Source organism: Alligator mississippiensis, chromosome 4 (genome assembly GCF_030867095.1).
Source record: "Alligator mississippiensis isolate rAllMis1 chromosome 4, rAllMis1, whole genome shotgun sequence".
In the NCBI taxonomy this organism is placed as follows: domain Eukaryota; kingdom Metazoa; phylum Chordata; order Crocodylia; family Alligatoridae; genus Alligator; species Alligator mississippiensis.
In genome coordinates this window covers 138,696,573-138,715,682 of record NC_081827.1, presented here as the reverse complement: position 1 = coordinate 138,715,682, position 19,110 = coordinate 138,696,573, and the positions used below count along the sequence as shown (strand labels likewise).

General features: G+C 43.4%; 1 protein-coding gene across 1 annotated transcript in view; it reads right to left on the bottom strand.

Annotated features, from left to right (window-relative positions):
• Positions 1 to 822: 822 nt before the first annotated feature.
• The window catches only part of KLHL42 (kelch like family member 42), a 36,026-nt gene continuing 17,738 nt past the window's right edge, over positions 823 to 19,110 (bottom strand). The window contains exon 3 of the mRNA XM_006278077.3: positions 823 to 13,003. Within this exon, the coding sequence (XP_006278139.1) occupies positions 12,552 to 13,003 (452 nt within the window). The 3' untranslated portion in view covers positions 823 to 12,551. The remainder of the gene's footprint in view (positions 13,004 to 19,110) is intronic.

Here is a 19,110-nt window from a genome sequence, read left to right as displayed (position 1 = left end):
ATTTACAGTTATACCTATGATCAACGGTAACTCATAGTTATGAGTCATAATTATGACCTACCTTTGATCCTGGGTATAACTGTAAATTGCAAATGCTACTACCATTGTGCTAATGGCTTATGTACGGGGTGAATTTTTGAAGCACTCAGTTCTTACCTCTGCTTCTACTGAAGCTAAAGTGAAATCCCCTATTATAAAATACATACAATTTAGGGCAGAGATAATGGGCTGCTAAGCCACCCTATTCCATGATACCCAACACAAGTGTCAAGCTTAAGGGAAGTGCTTGAAGGGAGGAGCTTTGCTCAGCTGGTGGCTGGCTAGGGACAGTTCCCTATCAAAGCCATCCCACGGAGAGATGGGCCAGAGAAAAGATATATATCTTGTCTGACTGCCAACGTAACTTAGGCTTGAGATAGAGGAGTTAGCTTTTTCAGAACTCTTCTCAAGAGCAACGAGAAGCCTGCCAAGTTTTTGAATCTTTTATGTCACCTAACTGGTGCTGTAGATCACTTCAACTGGAAGGTGCTGGAGAGTGGACAGATGAGTTAAAAGATTATGAGGGAAAAGAGGCATGACCACACTGTACCCTGTGCGTGGAGGGTGAAATGGGGAAGAAGGAGGGCTCCCCATAGCGTGCAGCTAAGCTGGTCAAACTACATACTTTTCAAACTCCTAATCATATTTTACAAGTAGTCTTGAAATCAAGAGGCCAATAAAGCTGATATCCCAATTCTCACGGGCACATGGGAATATACTGGGCTGAGACAGAGAGAGACTTTTATTTCATGGACTTCATTAAAAATAGCAGAGAGAACGATGCATTATCAAGAATTTATTAATTTGAATGGTTTAGATTCAGACAGGGGAGAGATTCAGAAAAAATATTAAAAAACTACAATGTAAGAAACTTAAGCTATAAAATGCTAATTTGCTACCCTTCTGCCTAGGTTTTTACTTTATTTCTCAAAACACAAAAATAGTTTGCTTGCTCAAGGCTGCTGTTTTGTTTGTCCAAACATCTTTGGCTTGAAAAAAAAAAAGTCACGGATAGGTGCACAAAACTGAGGATGACCTAGAGGTGGTATTGGTGGCCATGCTACCCCCCTCCATTCCCCTCCAAGGCCTGGGAGACCCATAATTAGTTCCCTCCTCTGCCTAAGAAGATCTGAACCCACAAGTTGGAATTTGCCCTGGCCATCCAGCTACAAGTATTCTGGAGTGGGGAGCTCTCAGTGAGTTAAAGCTGTTCCACTTTTCATGTAATAGCTATTGAATAGCTAATAACTAATGAATAGCTATTTTATAGCTATTCATTCAGGCAGAACAGAAACTTTTTCAATGTTTTAATTCAAGAGCAAAACTGAAACCTCTCCCCGCCACCTATTTGCCTAGTTATGGTATAAACAAGGTTAAGTATTTTTTATGTCAGCGGTCAGCAAAGTGTAGCTCACAGAGCCACTGAATCTGGTCCATGGAGCTGGGGGCTTTTGCACAGGGCATGGCTGGGTGGTGAGGAGGCTTTGTGAACACTTCAGAGCAGCTGGGCAGTGGTGAGGTTATCCTGAACTGCGGCTAGGCAGTGGGGAGAAGCCATGGTTGTGGCAGTGGGCCAGACTGGGACATTTTTGCTTGAAATTAACACAGAGAAACTACAAAAACAACATGGCAACAAAAGACTTTAGAGTCTGTGCCTCCCCTGAAGGCATTGCTTTAGATTCTAAATTTACTGTAGTATGGGCAATATTCATAGCTGATGGAAGACAGTGGTAGCCTTTTCATTGATATCAAAGAGCTCTGGGTCAGGTCCTATGAATATCAGAACTTGTAAAGTATGAATCCAATCCAAAAAATCTCCCGACATACCTTAGCGTTTTTGTCATCATGGATACAACAGGGTTTTTGCAGCTCTTCCTCCTATCTCATTCATCATAGATGCACATGCCATTGGAAGGCAATACTTATACATATAACATTAAAGAAACTAATGTCAATCCATGAATTGCAGGGATTTGTATACCAGATTCTGTGGCTGCATTTGAATGCAGTTTATGCCTACAGGGTGGAGAATTGCTGTGGTTTAGCATCTGTTTTCTGACTCCCTTCTGACCCCTTACCTCCCAAAACCTAGGTTCTGTGGGCTTCACAGTGGTTATCATAGACTGAATTTACAACCACAAAATACACACTCTCATCTGTGACGCAGCTCTGGCCTGTAGAGTAAATGCAGTCAGTCAAAGCCCTACCTGTGCAGGACAGAATTTCCCTCCATGCCTACTGGAACTGCAACACAGTATCACACATCATGAAACATGAACTTAATATTCTTAAGCAAAAGACATTATTAAAAAGGAACAGCTGCCTGGAAAGTGAGATCCCTTCAACTCCTCCCCCTAATTTACATTTCAGCTGTTACCTTTCTGCCGTTGAAATGTGCAGCACAGATTCTGAAATGATTGCAGTGCCAAAGCACATTAAGTAATGTGACTCTTTACACTTCATCTTCCCCACACAGCTCCTCACCCATCCAAATGCTACGGAACTGATACAGTTACCTTGACACAGAGTAGTATCACATGTATGGACTTCAGTATAGCTACACCTGGAGTAAGGATTACCTCAACCTCAGTAAAGGTGGCAGGACTCAGCTCTCAATGACACTTTGTGACCAAGCAAATAAAGCCAACGTGCAATTCAACATCCTCATCATTTTAAAAATGTGAAGATTTAAAAGGTAGAAAAATTGTTGGTCATTTTTAATAAGAACATTTTAAAACTCAATTTCTCTAAATTCTACTGAAGCCCCCAGATAAATTGTGATTTGGGGCTAAGACATGACATGCAAATTATAACTTTGTAGAAGCTGGGAGAGATAGCTGATAGAGAATGAAAAGGAAAGGGAAAGATCCACACTATAATGGTAAGCTCATTTCAACTTAAGCCACTGAGACCCTATCAGATCTCTGCAATAATGTTTTTTCATATGACTAGCACTTAGGTAAAAGGGCTGGAACAAGGGGAACAACATACACAGATCTGTTTCAGCAGGAAGAGCTGACAACTGAAATAAATACTGTGTGAAAGGAAGCAGGCAGGTGCCAGGAGGATAAACCCTGCATTGAAAACCTGACATTAGCAGGGATTTGGGAAGTGAAGGGAGAAAAGTGCCCAACCCTTGAGCATTATGATGATGGGAGCTGAAGTGCCACAGCAGGATCTCACCAACCTGTTCAGTGTGATCAAAAGTTGTTACATGGTCGGTGGTTAACTGTGATCAGTCAGAATCACAGGTGGGTAGAAAGGATCTATGATCAGTGTACAAGCTCCCTTCAAGTTCTAATACTGGTGGAGAATAGTCCACTTTATTTATTGAAAAAAAATACTGCTTTCTAGAACATGCCTATCATCACTGGGCACAAGCATTTAAAAAAAATATCATAAAATGTCAGTCAGCAGGAAGTCAACAAGAGATTAAAACAAAAAGTCATAGAACAGGACTGAAATAGAAAATATAGGAAAGATTACGTGTCCGTACACTACTGCACCTTGGAGAAGTTTAAGAGCATTGGCAAATGGGAAGTATTTAGGGCTTCAATGCTGTATAAAAAACAAAGCATCATTTCTCCCAGTGAAGCATATGGAAGTTATAGGTGCTCACCACCTTGCAGAATTAGCCCTTTCAGAACAACATAGTGCCTGGTCTGTCTGCAACAAGAGAAAGGAATGCAGGAGTTGCAGTGACTTCAATTTTTCTCACAGGCAGAGTTCACATGCAAGAAAGTGTGTCTGTACTCCTGACTGCTATAAGCAAATTAAAGTGTACAAAGAAAAGTTTGTAATTCTGATAGCATATTTAACACTGTCTTATTGGTAGTGCTAAGTCTACTAGAAAAAGCAAAACACACATATCATATGCAGTTAGGATACAAATTTTAAAGACACAAAAGAACAATCCACCTCGGCTCACAAAGGCCAAGGTTCTTTTTCAATCTTCTCTCTCCTTTTTTGGAAAGGTAGCAAAAATTGCACAGGTACCTATGTAATAGACAAAAAACATTCAGTCTGTAGAGAATGTTAATATCTCTTGCCGCCTTAGGGCTTTTGTTCTTGCTGTTAAAATTTACAGTGGGTGTTGGGAGCCACCCTTTGGTCATCTCTGTAAGTGCAAAATCAATAAAATCTACTAGGTTGTTACCTTTAGAAAGGGATTCTTGAGAGCAATTCATGAACTTTGCTAATGTCAATAAAAACTCTTCAAGTTCTGCCCTGGGACTAACACCATTTATTAGGTAAAACTACCTCCCTCAGGAGACAGGGATGATTAATCTTCCTTTTTACAGTGTTCCAAGTTCTGTTATCTCTGCCTTTCTTTCTTTCTCGCAACACCAACACAGACCAGTTTCCTCATAATACCTGAATACCACCAATACCATTTCTTACTAGATTGAGGTTTAAAGAAAATTAACATTCACTCTTATACGACCCATTTTTTTCCTTGGAAGTAGAGTAACAGAAATAACAACCTTCTCCCAATTGTTCCTTGTTTCATCTTGGCTATTGCTAAACATGAGACAGGATAAAAAGGGGATGGTAAGGAAATGAGAAAAAGCAAAGCAGGCTAGACAATGATCTAACAAGGCAATTAAGCACTCAAAAATGGGAAAAGAGACATTCAGCCCAAAGAACATAAAGTGGTAAGACAGAAATGGATACCCATGGAAACTGACCAGGGAGAATCACAAGATTTACTATGACCCATCTTCTATTTTACCATAGCCTGTGCCCAGAAAAAGATAAACAATCTGCTCTCTCTTTACCTTTTGCCATGCCTCAGTGAACTTTTAAAAAACATTTCCATGATATGGAAAGGGGCTAAAAGTTCCCAGAGTTTTCCATTTACCCCTCCTTCAGGACTTGTCCACCATTGCTCCATCAATTTCAGCTACTTAGAATTATCCTCTGTTGAGCTGTCAGTTTTTACTCATTCAGTCATTATAGTCTATTACCGAACTAGTCCATGAGGCAATGACAGTGCTCACAAAGGAACATGAAAGATTTGTATCTAGGTATGTAATACAGATGGCTACCATCTACACAACTCAGATTCAAGGGGAAAGAAGCAATCCTGAACACGAATGGTGACCAGGGAGCACAAAGAGGTAAAAAACAATGGGTCAAGCTGCCAAGATGATTATGTGAAGAAACGAACTAGTCCGTAAACAGAGGAAAAATGGACAAAGGAAAGGATAAATCACTTAAGAGACACGAAGGAGCCTGGGAAACCTGTTAAAGACAATAAATGTTGGCCAAGATAGCTGTTCCAATAGCTCCTGAGACAGTTTTAATAATCAATTAAATAATTGTATCATTGATAACTAATCAAATTTTTTTATATTTACAAAGTGCTTCAGAAACATTAATAAATTAATTAGGCCCTCTCACCACAATCTCCTGCTATTACTATCCATATTTTGCATTTCAGAAAGCAGACAGAGAGGCCACATAGCCTCTCCAAGCCCACACGGTAAGTCAAGAGCAGAACCAGGTTAAAGATTCAGGAATTCCCAGTCTGGTGCTCAATCAGTTGGACCACAAGGCCTCTCATTTTAATAGGTATATATTGCTGTCACTTGGTGAAAGTTCAATTGTCCCTTTAATTAAATCTGGTTCACCCTCCAAGAGAGGTAACTGTGTGTTTTGTATCATTCAACATTTCCATGGGCTTATTTAGAAGCATGTTTGTTACTTAGTTTTAAAAGAGACCTTTTGCCAGTCTGCTTTACCTAAATGGGCAGTATCTGCAAAATGGTGCCTTAGGTGCAATATTAAAGCTGTGTTAAGAAAATAAGATGGAAATAAGGCAATCATTAAGATGTTTTTCCTCCAAGGTATGGAGGGTCACCCACTATGAGTGTCTTACTGAAAAAAATGGCTTGGGCTATGGTTATTTCATCCTTTTTCAATACCATCCTACATAGCATTATTACATAACAGCATTGCCCTTAATTTAACAATAGCCTGTAGCAGGATTTCAACTATAGGGCTAGGGTTGCCTTCTACAACCAGGTCACAAAATCCTTGGATGCAGGTGTCATGGTGGACATAGTCTTTCTGGACTTTAGGAAGGCCTTCAACACCGTCTCTCACCCTATTCTCAATAAAAAATTAGGTGACTGTAGCATTGATGCCTAGACAGTCAGATGGGTCACAAATTGGCTAGAGGGCTGCACCCAGAGAGTGGTGGTGGACTGGTCATTTTCGACCTGGAGGGACATGGGCAGTGGGGTCCCCCAGGGATCGGTCCTCGGGCCCACACTGTTTAACATCTTCATCAGCAACTTGGACAAGGGGGTGAAAAGCACCTTGTTCAAGTTCGCACATGACACTAAGATGTGGGGAGAGGTGGGCACGCTAGACGGGAGAGACAGGCTACAACTAGATCTGGACAGGTTACAGGGGTGGGCAGATGAGAATAAGATGGGATTCAATACTGACAAGTGCAAGGTACTGCACCTAGGGAGAAAGAACCAGCAGCATACCTACAGGCTGGGGAACTCTCTTCTCATCAGCACAGAGGTAGAAAAGGATCTTGGAGTCACTATTGATTCCAAGATGAACATGGGCCGACAATGTGGGGTCGCGGTCAGGAAGTCCAACCGCACCTTGTCATGTATCCACAGATGCATCACGAGCAGGTCCAAGGGGGTGATCCTCCCCCTCTATGCGACACTCGTCAGGCCACAGCTGGAGTACTGCGTCCAGTTCTAGGCGCTGCACTTCAGGAGGGATGTGGACAGCATTGAGAGGGTCCAAAGGAGGGCCACTTGCATGATCAGGAGAAGCAGGGCAGGCCCTACGAAGAGAGGCTATGGGACTTGAACCTGTTCAGCCTCCACAAGAGAGGGCTGAGAGGGGATCCGGTGGCCATCTATAAACTTACCAGGGGGGACCAATGGGGAACGGGAGAGTCCCTGTTCCCCCGAGCACTACCTGGAGTAACTAGGAATAATGGCATAAGTGACTGAGAGTAGATTCAGGCTAGATATCTGGAGGCACTACTTCACAGTCAAGGCAGCTAGGAGCTGGAACCAACTTGCAAGGGAAGTGGTGCTCGCTCCTACCCTGGGGGGTCTTCAAAAGGAGGCTAGACAGACACCTTGCCAGGGTCGTTTGACCCCAGCATTCTTTCCTGCCCATGGCAGGGGGTCGGACTTCAAGATCTACTCAGGTCCCTTCTGACCCTACCAACTATGAAACTATGACAGAAATTACACTTAAACTGGTGTAAGTGATCAGAAACTGGTTCAAATCTGTAACACAACAAAAGTTCAGTGCACATAAATTGCTTTAAAAATGGCCAAAACCAGTAAGATAAACCGGGATGGATGTAGTATCAGACTTAACTGATTTAGGCTAAATTGGTTTATTGCACTTCTGTCCCAGATCTAGATGACAACATTGCCACCGTCCCCCAATTTTGTGTCCATTGTCCAAACTAGTATTACCTTCTAAACCAGTACAGCTGGCCTTCAAGGCCACTGTTTCTCAACCAGGGTGTCGCGAGATCCTTTTAAGCACAGGTCCTCCTGCTGCCTGAAACTGCCTTGCTGTGCCTGTTTCTGGGAGATGCTATGCAGGGTTGTACTAGGAAGAAGCTGCAACAGGTGCGGGTACTCCATTGCAGCTCAGTCTGATGGAAGGGGCCTGAAAGCCCAGTCCAGCAACACCACTACTGCAGATAAAAAAAAAAAAAGAAGTGGCTCGCTCTGCCCACATCTGCAGAGTGTTATGCATAGAAGTTATGGAGATGGGCCTTGATTTTAAAAAAAGTTAAGAACCACTGTTCTAGACCAGGGTGCTCAACTGGTCCATGGGACAGATCTGGCCCCTGGGGCTCCGCACAGATGTGTGTGGAGCTCTACAGGCTGTGGCCCTGCACATTAGATTGGGTATGCAATAGGGCTGTGCGAAATTTTGCCACCAGTTTTGTTTTGACGCTGTTTTGACCTGTTTCAAGGTCGAAACAGCAAAATCAAAATGAAACAGATATGACTGACACAGCCTTGAAACAAAACAAGGCAAGTCAAAACCTTTTGCTGGTTCAACACTGTTTTGACGTTTCGCCCATAGGCTATAATGGGGAAGGTTGAAACACCCTATAACTTTGTCATTTTCTGGCCAGATTTGGATGGAACTTGTAGGAATGGTAGTCCTTTCTGAGGGCATAAAGCATGCCAAGTTTCAAGGAGATAGGTGCATGGGGTTCGGAGAAACTGCACCTCAGAAACCAACCCTGCAGTTTTGACCCCGCTGTGGCTTAACACATACAGGTGACATGAGTTTTTTCTCAGACTTTGGGGTGCAGTTTCTCTGAACTCCCCTGCACCTATCTTCTGAGGGCGTGAAGTGTGCCAAGTTTCAAGAAGGGGCTACCATTCCTGCAGGTTTCATCCAGATTTGGCTAGAAATGACAAAGTTGTAGCCTGTTTCAACCTCCCCCATTATATTCTATGGGCGAAACAGGGCCGAAACAGCAAAACATTTCAACGGAATGAAACAAAACAGCTGTTTCAACTCAAAACAAAAGCCGAAACGAAACACTGTTCTGATGAAACACTGGTCAAAATGGAACACTTCTGTTTCACACAGCCCTAGTATGCAAAGTGAAGCGGGGCCTGATCCTGGCCCCTGGTGGCCAAGCCAGGGTGGTGCAAGACCTCTGGAGCCAAAATTATGAGCATCACTGGTCTAGACCTACACACACAGTAATTTGATCATAGAAAGCTGAAACTAGGTCCTAAGGAGAGAGTTTTTTTCATTTAATAAAGACAGCATACATTAACACTGTCTTTAATATAAGATAAGCTATACTGAAAAGAACAAAGTACTGCCCCACCCACACTCCAAAAAAACAAAAACATGCAGAGCATAGCTCTAAAAATCTCAGCTTGGGTTGCAGTCACTGATGATTAAGGATCACCAGATATGGAAAATGTCATTCAGAATTATGACTTTGGGCAATGGGTAGATCTTTGCGGTTAATTCAGTGCATATGTCACCAAGTGACAGCAAGTAGATTTATCACTCAACTGTGAAGAGATGTCTACATATATTGCTCTGTTTGTGACCTGGGGTGCCATTAAAATGAAGCTGGATCTAGTGGATCTAGTGTTGAAAAGAAAGAAAACAAGTAACAAAATAATACCCATATGACTAGGCAAAAATTTATCATACGATAATGGCCTAATGTTTATATGTATCCTAAAACACTCCTGAAACTAGGCATTTTAAAAGTATGATAGAAATTATGTGAAAATCAACTGGTTTCTATGTGGCAGTCAATGTAACGTAGTCTGATGCTCATATTCAAGGCAGCTGCTTAATAGGGCATATTTTCCACAGCATAAATGGATGCAACTGGACACAACTGTACTCACAATGTGTGTACACACAAGTAGGCAACAGGCACTAGAATGAGTACTTACAAATTTGTCCCTTAATTTTTGGCGGGGCTTAAGACTTGCAGGCAAATATTCTCCACACCAAAAACAGGCTTATATTGATTCACTGCAAGGAAAAAATCTTAAACTCCATCTTCTCTACACACTTCTACAAGTAAGTAGAATGCCCTTCTACACACTTGAATATGGAACCAGTACCTGTGGCATGGAAGAAGGTTGTGGCCTGAGTTCTGTACTTGCCTACAAAGCTCTTGAAGTAAGCTGGGTCTTCCCTACAAGCAGTGGTGTCAGATTCAAGACTACTCAACCCTTTTTCAGTAAAGTATGTCAGACTCTCCCAGAGAGATACAGTAAGCAGACTCTTATGGATTCATTATCTATAGAGGAATGAGAGGCCCTTCATACTAAAGATTATCTCCAGCAGTTAGGGAGATTTGGGAAGAAAGGAAGAGATTTGCTGTGCACCAGTCCTCACTAACAGACATGAAATGTCTCAGTCCTGCCTGCCCCTTTTCTCTGAGTAAGTAAATGGCTTATTATAGGCCACAGGCTGGAGTAACCCATAGTACCCCAACTGGTGGGAGAAAAAAGGACTAAGATCCAGGCAAAACTGCTCTGAATGTTCATTTACATTCCTCCACTCAAACTGCCCTGGACCTCCCCAGGAGTAGATGGCTTAACAGAAAACATGAATGCTTTACCGAGGAGGATTTCTGTGCGCTTCACTGCCAGGAAGCCTGCCACCAAGATTCGGTCTCCAATATCTCTAATGTAACCTTAAATCATCTGAATATTAGAAAAGAAAACTAAAAAAATAAAACATATATTTTTAAAAACCCTTCAACCAATTAACAGGCTCCTCCCGTTTGGAATTTACTGTTGCCTCTAGCAACATTGTTTTTAAATGCCAAGTGAAAAAGTATGTTCCTTTAATGTAAACTGTTAACGATATCCAGGCAGCAGTCTTAAATCTTCACACAAATCCTCCCAGCTCCTGCAAAAGTGTTTCATTAGAAACAATGAACAAGATTTTCAAATTTACACTTGGTGCCCTGCTGTCATTTGGAACCTCAAAAATCCCCTCTCCCACAATTATACAAGAGATAATAATGCTAGAGGACAAATGATTTGTGCATGTCACAGGGCATTGCAGAATAAAAGCTGCATTTAAAAAGAATTCCCTACCTTTGATGCCTTTCAGATTATTAAAAGAAATAATCTTAAACCTAACTTCATTTTGACCACGTGCAGCTTGTTTACCCTAAGAATTTCAGTGAAAGAGGGTATAAAACTAGACCAATGAACTTTCACATTGGGGTTCTTATACTGTCATACCAATGCAATGCCTTTGTGTTTTCTAGTCTATTTTCCTGGGCAGGGACCGGGACTCCCCTACCGAGATTCAAGACGGACTCCTGGCATGGCTTTACGAGCACTTGTGGTGATCTGGCCAGGTGCCGGATGCCTGGAAGAGGGCCAATGTGGTCCCCATCTTAAAAAAGGAAAGAGGGAGGACCCAGACAACTATAGGCCCACTAGTCTTACTTCAATCCTGGGAAGCTCTTTATCAAGGAGCACATCTATGATGGACCAGCAGCGGGGATGATGCTCAAGGGCAATCAGCATGGTTTCATTAGGGGCAGATCCTGTCAGACGAACTCGATTGCCTTCTATGATTAGGTCACAAAATCACTGGACGCAGGTGTCGCAGTGGACGTAGCCTTTCTGGACTTCAGGAAGGCCTTTGACACCGTCTCCCACCCCATTCTCATTAAAAAGCTAGGTGACTGCAGTATTGATGCCTACAGTCAGATGGATTGCAAATTGGCTGAGGGGTCGCACTCAGAGTGGTGGTGGATGGGTCATTTTCGACCTGGAGGGAAGTGGGCAGTGGGGTCCCCCAGGGCTCGGTCCTTGGGCCCACACTGTTCAATTTCTTTATTAGCGACTTGGACGACAGACTGAAGAGCAGCCTGTTTAAATTCACATATGACACCAAGATTTGGGGTGAGGTGGGCACGCTAGAAGGGAAGGACAGATTACAGCAGGACCTGGACAGGTTACAGGGGTGGGCAAATGAAAATAGGATGGGATCCAATACTGACAAGTGCAGGGTACTGCACCTGGGCAGTAGGAACCAGCAGGATACCTAAAGGCTGGAGAACTCCCTTCTCAAAAGCACAGTGGCAGAAAGATCTTGGAGTCATTGTTGACTCCAAGATGAACATAGGCCGACAATGCGAGAACACGGTCAGTAGGGATAACCGTACCTTGTCCTGCACCCACAGATGCATCACAAGCAGGGCCAAGGAGATGATCTTCCCCCTCTATGCAACACTTGTCAGGCCGCAGCAGGAGTACTGCATCCAGTTCTAGGGCCTGCACTTCAGGAGGGATGTGGACAGTATTGAGAAGGTCCAAAGGAGAGCCACTTGCATGACCCGGGGACAGCAGGGCAGACCCCATGAGGAGAGGCTACGGGACCTTAACCAGTTCAGCCTTCACAAGAGAAGGCTGAGGGGGACCTGGTGGCTGTCTATAAATTTACTAAGGGGGACCAGCAGGCTTTGGAAGAGACCTTGTTCCCCCGAGCGCCTCGTGGAGTAACAAGGAATAACAGCCATAAGTTGCTAGAGAGTAGGTTTAGACTAGACATCAGGAGGCACTACTTCACAGCCAGGGCGGCTAGGATCTGGAACCAACTTCCAAGGGAAGTGTTGATGGCTCCTACCCTGGGGGTCTTCAAGAGGAGGCTCAACGTTTACCTGGCTGGGGTCATTTGAGCCCAGTTTTCTCTCCTGCCCATGGCAGGGGGTTGGACTAGAAGATCTACCATGAATCTATGTGTTCAGATGCCAAACACTGTCAAACTCTTTACATTTTAAAATTCTTTTAAACTGAAATCCTGCAAGACCTTGGAAGCCTTTCCATCAGTGCTGGCTTTTGCACTAAATACAACCAGTATTTTATGCCCAGGCTATGCAACCATGTTTCATTTGTAAATGGTAATGATTTAGAGCAATAGTTGTTCCACAAATGGGTAAGGAATCAAACTCTTCCCCCTGAAAAACTGACACAATCTTGATGTAATTACACTTCTATCACATTGGGCAAATACATGGAGCAGATCAACATATTTTGCCCAAAGGCTGGAAAGCGTCTAAGTGACTCCCAACTGTCTGTAAATATATTATACTTAAGAAAAACCCGGTGCTCCAAGCTTGTGGAGAAAGTAATGTCTCTGCTCATGATGTAGATCCCATCATTATGGAGAGTACAAGTCAAGTTAAGACCTGATTTTGATGTGTTCTCCTTGAGGCAGAGCCATTCTCTGGAGGCAATGTTGTAAGACTGCACCGTTAACATGTCTTCACTTTGGCTGGATTTTTGATTTGGTCCCAGGTCATGAATACAACCTCCTACCAAGTATATGGTTTCCTCAACAGAGAGCATCTGTTGTTTGCGAACATGGACTTCGCACACTTCAAAGTTGGTCCACGAGTCCGAGATGGGACAGTACTGCAGAATGTTCATATTCCTATCTGAAAGAAAGGACAGGCATTTAAAAAAAATCAAAATGTATCCAGAGGCAGAAAGCCTCTCATCTTAGATCTGCATACAAAGTGGCGGGGGTGGGGGGTGGGAAGGCTGGTGTCTAACCCCCAAGCCACTGCTTTCCCTGCTAAAACAGTATGGCAGGGGAGGAGGGGTTGAATTCAAGACAGCTATTTGATACTTAGATTCTACTCCTGTAAAATTATGACAAATGTATACATTTTACCATATTTGGAATATAATTAGGGGGACATCTTAGATTTGAGTAAATAAGGTAGTGCTATTCATTTAGTGTGACATACATTTAAGTAATATACCTGATCTGTGTCTTCTTGTGTAGAGAAAGAGATTAAACCGCTTCTGGCATTCTGACTGCATGATCCAAATGGTCAAGCCATGGAGGTTTAAGCTGAATAATTCCTACTTGTTAGCTTGTGTTTTTAATTTTGGTCACTGACTGATACTTAACTGATACTTGGCTGATAGTTCATACTTATGAAGGGGGAAGTGGAGCAGTTTTCAGGTCTCTGCCAGTGATCACAGATGAATCAAATTATCATAAAAACAGTGTGTTTCATTAATAGTTGTCAGGTGATTATTTATTACCCAACCGTAACCTTAGCACATTGCATTTCACTCTGCAAATCAAATTTTTAAGTAATACCATTCATAAAACATGTTACATTTCAACAAGTGATGTGAATAACCTAAAGGCAAATTTTCAATTCCTCACAGTGACTGAATTACATGTGTTGTCAAAACCATTTAAGAACCAGGAACTCAGCGTTTCAACCAGGAATACGGCAACTAAGGGAAGGTTGAGAAACTGAGGCTTTTCCTACACTTCAATTATAACTGAGTCAAGACATCCGGTCACAATACAGTTATACTTGAACCTAGTTATAACACAACTCTAATTTATGGTGTAGATGACACCATAACTGTTCTGTACCAAGGCCTTTTTAAGGTAATATAGAATAAGTAGCATATAAGTTTGTTAATAAATTAGTTTTCAGAGACCTAGACTGATATCCAAGTTCAGGTCAGTGATGAAGTGCTTGATGACTTCAGCTTAGACTTTTAATAAAACTTTGATAAATATGGTGCACCAAAATATGGACCATCCGTACCCAGAATGTGTCCAGAACTGAAGCAGGAGATGGTACTGTAAAAACAGACAAAGTTATATGGGGTGAACTTTGGTTTTCATTATGGTTTGTTGTTGTTGTTAGTTACACATGCACAGCTGAATTTGAGTGATGAAGCATACGCAGTTGTTTGAACTTAAGAATCTTCGAGAAGGGATGAACTTTTCAATCTTCAAGGGTGTAATAAGTTTTAAGTTCTCAGCCTGCTGGCTACATACATGCTCACTGAAGTGAGAATGTAGTGAGCTTGCCAGAAGTGAGTGTTTGGTGGGAAAAGGTGTTTCTCACCCTGCGAGGTGATATGCATGCTGACAGGATGATACAAAAAGAATGTATTGATTAAATGACTGACAAGATGATTGATGAGAAGTGTGAAAGAATTCCGATTGGTCAGAGTGAGTGGGGTGACTGGTCAAGCTCAAAAGGGAACTGGACCAGTGCTCTGGGGGGATCTGTAGATGTTTTTGTGAAGTGCTTGGTGCTGGTCCTGTGGGAATTGTGTTGACGTGTCACTGAGGAAAGATTGAGCGAAAACATTCTCTAAACCAAGCAAGGAGGCTCTTTTTCTTTTTAAGCTTTTGTTTCTGGATTTCTGAGTGGTCCTTGTTTGGTTCATATGTATGTGTGTATACCAGTTAGTCTTGGTGTTTGGATGCTTGCGGTGTTCATATTTTTGTTTCTTTTTGTCCTGTCAGCGCTTGTTGTAGACATGTCTAGATTTTGTGGCAGTAAGAGAGTTAGTAACTGTGTGCGAGTGGGAGAGCCTGAATTGTCACTTTGGTAGCCTGGAAGGGACTACTCTGACAGAGATCTTAACTGCTCTGACAAAACGTCTGATAAAGTATCACCCTCTCTCATCAGTTTGTTCCCCTTTCTTTCCCCACCTCTCTGTAAATATCTGTACATAATGTTGTAATTGTTAATGTTTAATAATAATAACCAGATGGGTTTATAACTTTCTGTGCAAGTAAATTATTTAACCATCAAACCAAGCCAGGCCTCTAGCTGGTTCTGGAGAGCTCAGTCAGCTTGGGCCAACAGAAAAGATAATTCTGTTCACAGCCACCCCTTTCCCAGGCAAGGTTGCAGTACTGATCAAGGGCTTCACTCTAATTATAAACATTAATCCGTTGATTTAGATATGCCCTCTCTGGTCAATAGGGGGCACAGGCCTAGACAGCAATAGGCACTTTCAGTATGCCAAGACTGAAAGGAATTAGCAGTGCGACACAAGAGAAAGCTGCCATAGCAGTGTTAGCTTGCGCTATGCTTGGTACTAGCTAGAGCTCATAATTCTCCAATTTGAAAAATGTCAGATATAGAAAACAACCCCTCCCCCCACCTCTTGACAACATTGTATGAAAAAGCAGATCGGATGTCGTGTGTGCATAATTCCAGACAATACAGAACACACCACCCTTTGTCAAAATTCCCAACAATGCTTTTCCCGTAAGGATTCAGAGCAATAATTTTCTCAAAAACAAGAGGGGCACTATAATTTGAGAGACCTCTTCAGAAATGAAAGCCCATTGTGATTTAGACCACAAGTACTATTTTGAGCTCCAGTTCTTTTATTTCCACAGAAAATGTGAACATAAACTCAGACATTTTCCTTCCTGAGGTGGGACTTCTGGAATATATACATAGGAAAACTAATCTAGTTTCACAAATGAAGGTGTAGAATATGGAGGAGGCTGTCTACACCCATATGAGACATTATAATTTGTAAGTGGAAAGCTGAGCTCTTCCACTTGCTCTTGTTAAAAGGGCCACCTCAGAAGTCCTTTGTTCCCTTCTGAAGTGTTGAAAGGAGCAAAATTTTTCATCTTCCTCCAAAAATTGCATATTTCCCCTTGTATACAGATCCAAAAATGAAACATGTCAAGTATTCACAACTTCTCTAAGATTTATGACGGAGAAGCATTATATAAAAGTATTACATACCATCTCAACACCTGTTTTATTCTACAGACAGCTAGCAAAACAGCAAACACAAGCCCGTTTCTGTCTCTTGCATGGTCAGCTTGCATAAAGTCTATTCAACATCAGCATTAACTGGAATGAGGCTGCCAACGAAATGTCAATAATTCTACTTGCTAATTTTGATAGTTGAGGCAGTAGACTGCCTCAGAGCAAACATAAAAACAGCATTTAAACTCTGGTTCAGGAAAGCATCCTTATTCAGCACAACACTTTAGCACACGCATAAGTTAAATGTTGCCCTGAACACAAATGGACTTAAGTATGGACTGAATGACACAGAAAACTTACCAGGGAAGGAAAACTCAAGAAAAACGGAAGAGGTGAGAGATACTATTTGCTTGCATCAATTCCAACCTGTAATTTCCTAACACACTTAAAGCTAAAATCAGAATGTTTTCTTGTAGCCCGAGTTGTCACTCTCTCTCTTTATACACAGTACCCACGCCCAGACTCAGCTAAGTACTCCCATTAGTTTACACTTCAAGCTCTTCAGGTACTGTGTGATTACCAGGGATTCTGTTTTTTTCTGCTTAAAAATTGCAAATTCTCCGATTAAAAAACCCCAAATTTATGATTAAAATGAAACACCGCTATATGTGTGTATCAATTGAACACAATTTTTTATTGATATAATTTACAATTTGAAGGCAATTTCGAAGCCTACCAGTGCCTCAATCACTATAATACAATAAATTCGAAGTACCTATACATTTTGGTGTTTGATTTTGGATTTTTTATAATGGAAAATCAGAGCTCCCCCTGCCCCCAGGATGCCCCTCACTCCCCACCCACAGCCCTCTCCCCAGACCCGCCGGACGGGGCACAGGGCTACAGGGCCAGAGACCTGGGTCTGCAGCCTCCTTCCCCCCACAGCAGCATCTGTGCCCCAGCTGCCACATATGGGAGGCAACAGCTGCTGCGGTAAAGCAGAGCATGTGGCCCAGTTCCCTTTTCCCTACTGGTAGCATGGCTGGAGTGGAGTCCAGGTGGGGGTGAAGCGGGGTGGTCCACTGTGGGCTCAGGCTCCCCACCCTGCTGCCCTCCCCCCAAGGGCCTCCACAGCCCAGCAGACAGGACCAGGCGCAACAAGGCAGAATGGGACTGAAAAAGAAGCTCCTTGCTGCTAAAAGCCCTGTGGCACCCTGCAGCAGCAGGGGCGTCAGCACACGGTTGTGCCCCTCGCTGCTGCCGGGCAGGCAAGGGGTGCTTTGCCAGGGTGGTACAGGACTCGCAGTAGCGAAGTGCTTCCCCACCCAGCCCCACTTTGCCTTGCCGTGCCAAGTCCCGCTGGGCTGCAAAGACCCTGGAGGGAGGACAGCAGTAGGGAAGGAAGCCCAAGCCTGCATTGGGCAGCCCACCCCTGTCCCCTCCCTGACCCCACACAGATCTGAGGAGCACCTGCCTCCCCCTGCCCCCTTGGGAGGGCACATAGCAGCGGGAAGCCAGCCCCCAATGAGCCACCTATGGCTTTGTTCTGCTCCCCGCTAGGGCCTTGCAGCTGCGTATGGCTCCAGGCCCCAAATACCACCTGGGCTGGGAAGCAGCCCCAGCTCAACTCCCTCCTTCCCTATGGGGGCCTCAATTCCCTCCCCCTCCCCTACAAATTGCCTGCCAGAGCTGCTCTCCAAGCTACCTGGTGGCCACGTGCATTTCTGAGCATACACATGGCACCCTCTGCCTGACCACCCTCCTCCTGCTCCCCCCAACCCCTTACAGGCTGGAACTCTGTTAAAATGAAAAATCTGCGTTTTTCTTGCTTAGACGGGAAACTCCACAGTTTTTTTTCCATTTTTCCATGGGAAACGGAAAACCTGGATCCCTGGTGATTACCCAGAATAAGTTCCTATATTTTTGTTCCTTACACAACAGACACCATCTTGTGAGCCAGGGCAGACAAGATGTGACTCCATTTTCAGGTCATCTCTTCCAGACCAACAACAAGGTTGTTCTCCCCCACACAGCCCGTAACAGAAAAGGGATCAATTTTCTACTGAAAGAGACAAATTTACTTTTATGTCAACTTTAGTTTGCCTGCAATATTGTCTTTTAACAACTTGCCAATAAAATATGTCTCTTCTAATGTTGTCCTCCACTTAACATTGATTCCTCAAATGAAGTACTGTGATTTAGCAAACTAAGTCCTTGTGGCTGGGATTTAGAGGCTCCTTATTCCCACACCTCTGATGTAGGTGCATAAAAGAATTTGACATAGAAGCATTCATGCCCAATCCTCTTACTAAAGGGAGTCCCTGGAGCTCCACACCAGGACCTGCACCAACCCATGCCTCTACGTGAAGCATGTATTGGTGTGGGTTCTGGCAAGGCGCCGCAAAGTGACATGGGGTCTGGGGAATTCTCAGCACCCTGTGCCTCCATGCTGGGACCTATGCTAGGTCCCACACCCATCTGTGCTTCCTGTGCCTCTGTGTGAAGCACTGAGGATTCCCTGGGTCCTGTGCCTCTATGCCAAGACCCATATGGGCCTTCCGTGATTACAGAGAGGGGCACCTGAGATTCCGTGGGACATGTCTTTAAGCAGGCAAAGCCAGGCAGGTACCTCCAGGGGCTTGAGGGGCCAGATTTGGGGTGGGAATTCCCAGGCTGCACAGGATCAGACCCTTCAAGTTCCCAGAACATCTACCAGAGCTGTAGGCTGCCTGTACTCCCATACCACAGAACATTTAAGTTGTCAGCTACAATAAAATGGCACCATTTTACAGGTATTTAGTTCCAAATAGCTAAAATGCCATATAAGTATACAACCTTGTGGAGAAACTTCCCTGATTATGTGACAACAGAACACCACGTGATTCTTGTAACTCCGTAGAATATAGCTACCCATCAATCTAATGCAACTGGCAACCGGAGCCAGTCATCCCTATGCTCCATCCCTTCCCAATCTACTTACACTTCAAAGCCACAGACATCAACCTTCAATATCTCCCCTTTACCAAGAGGTCAGA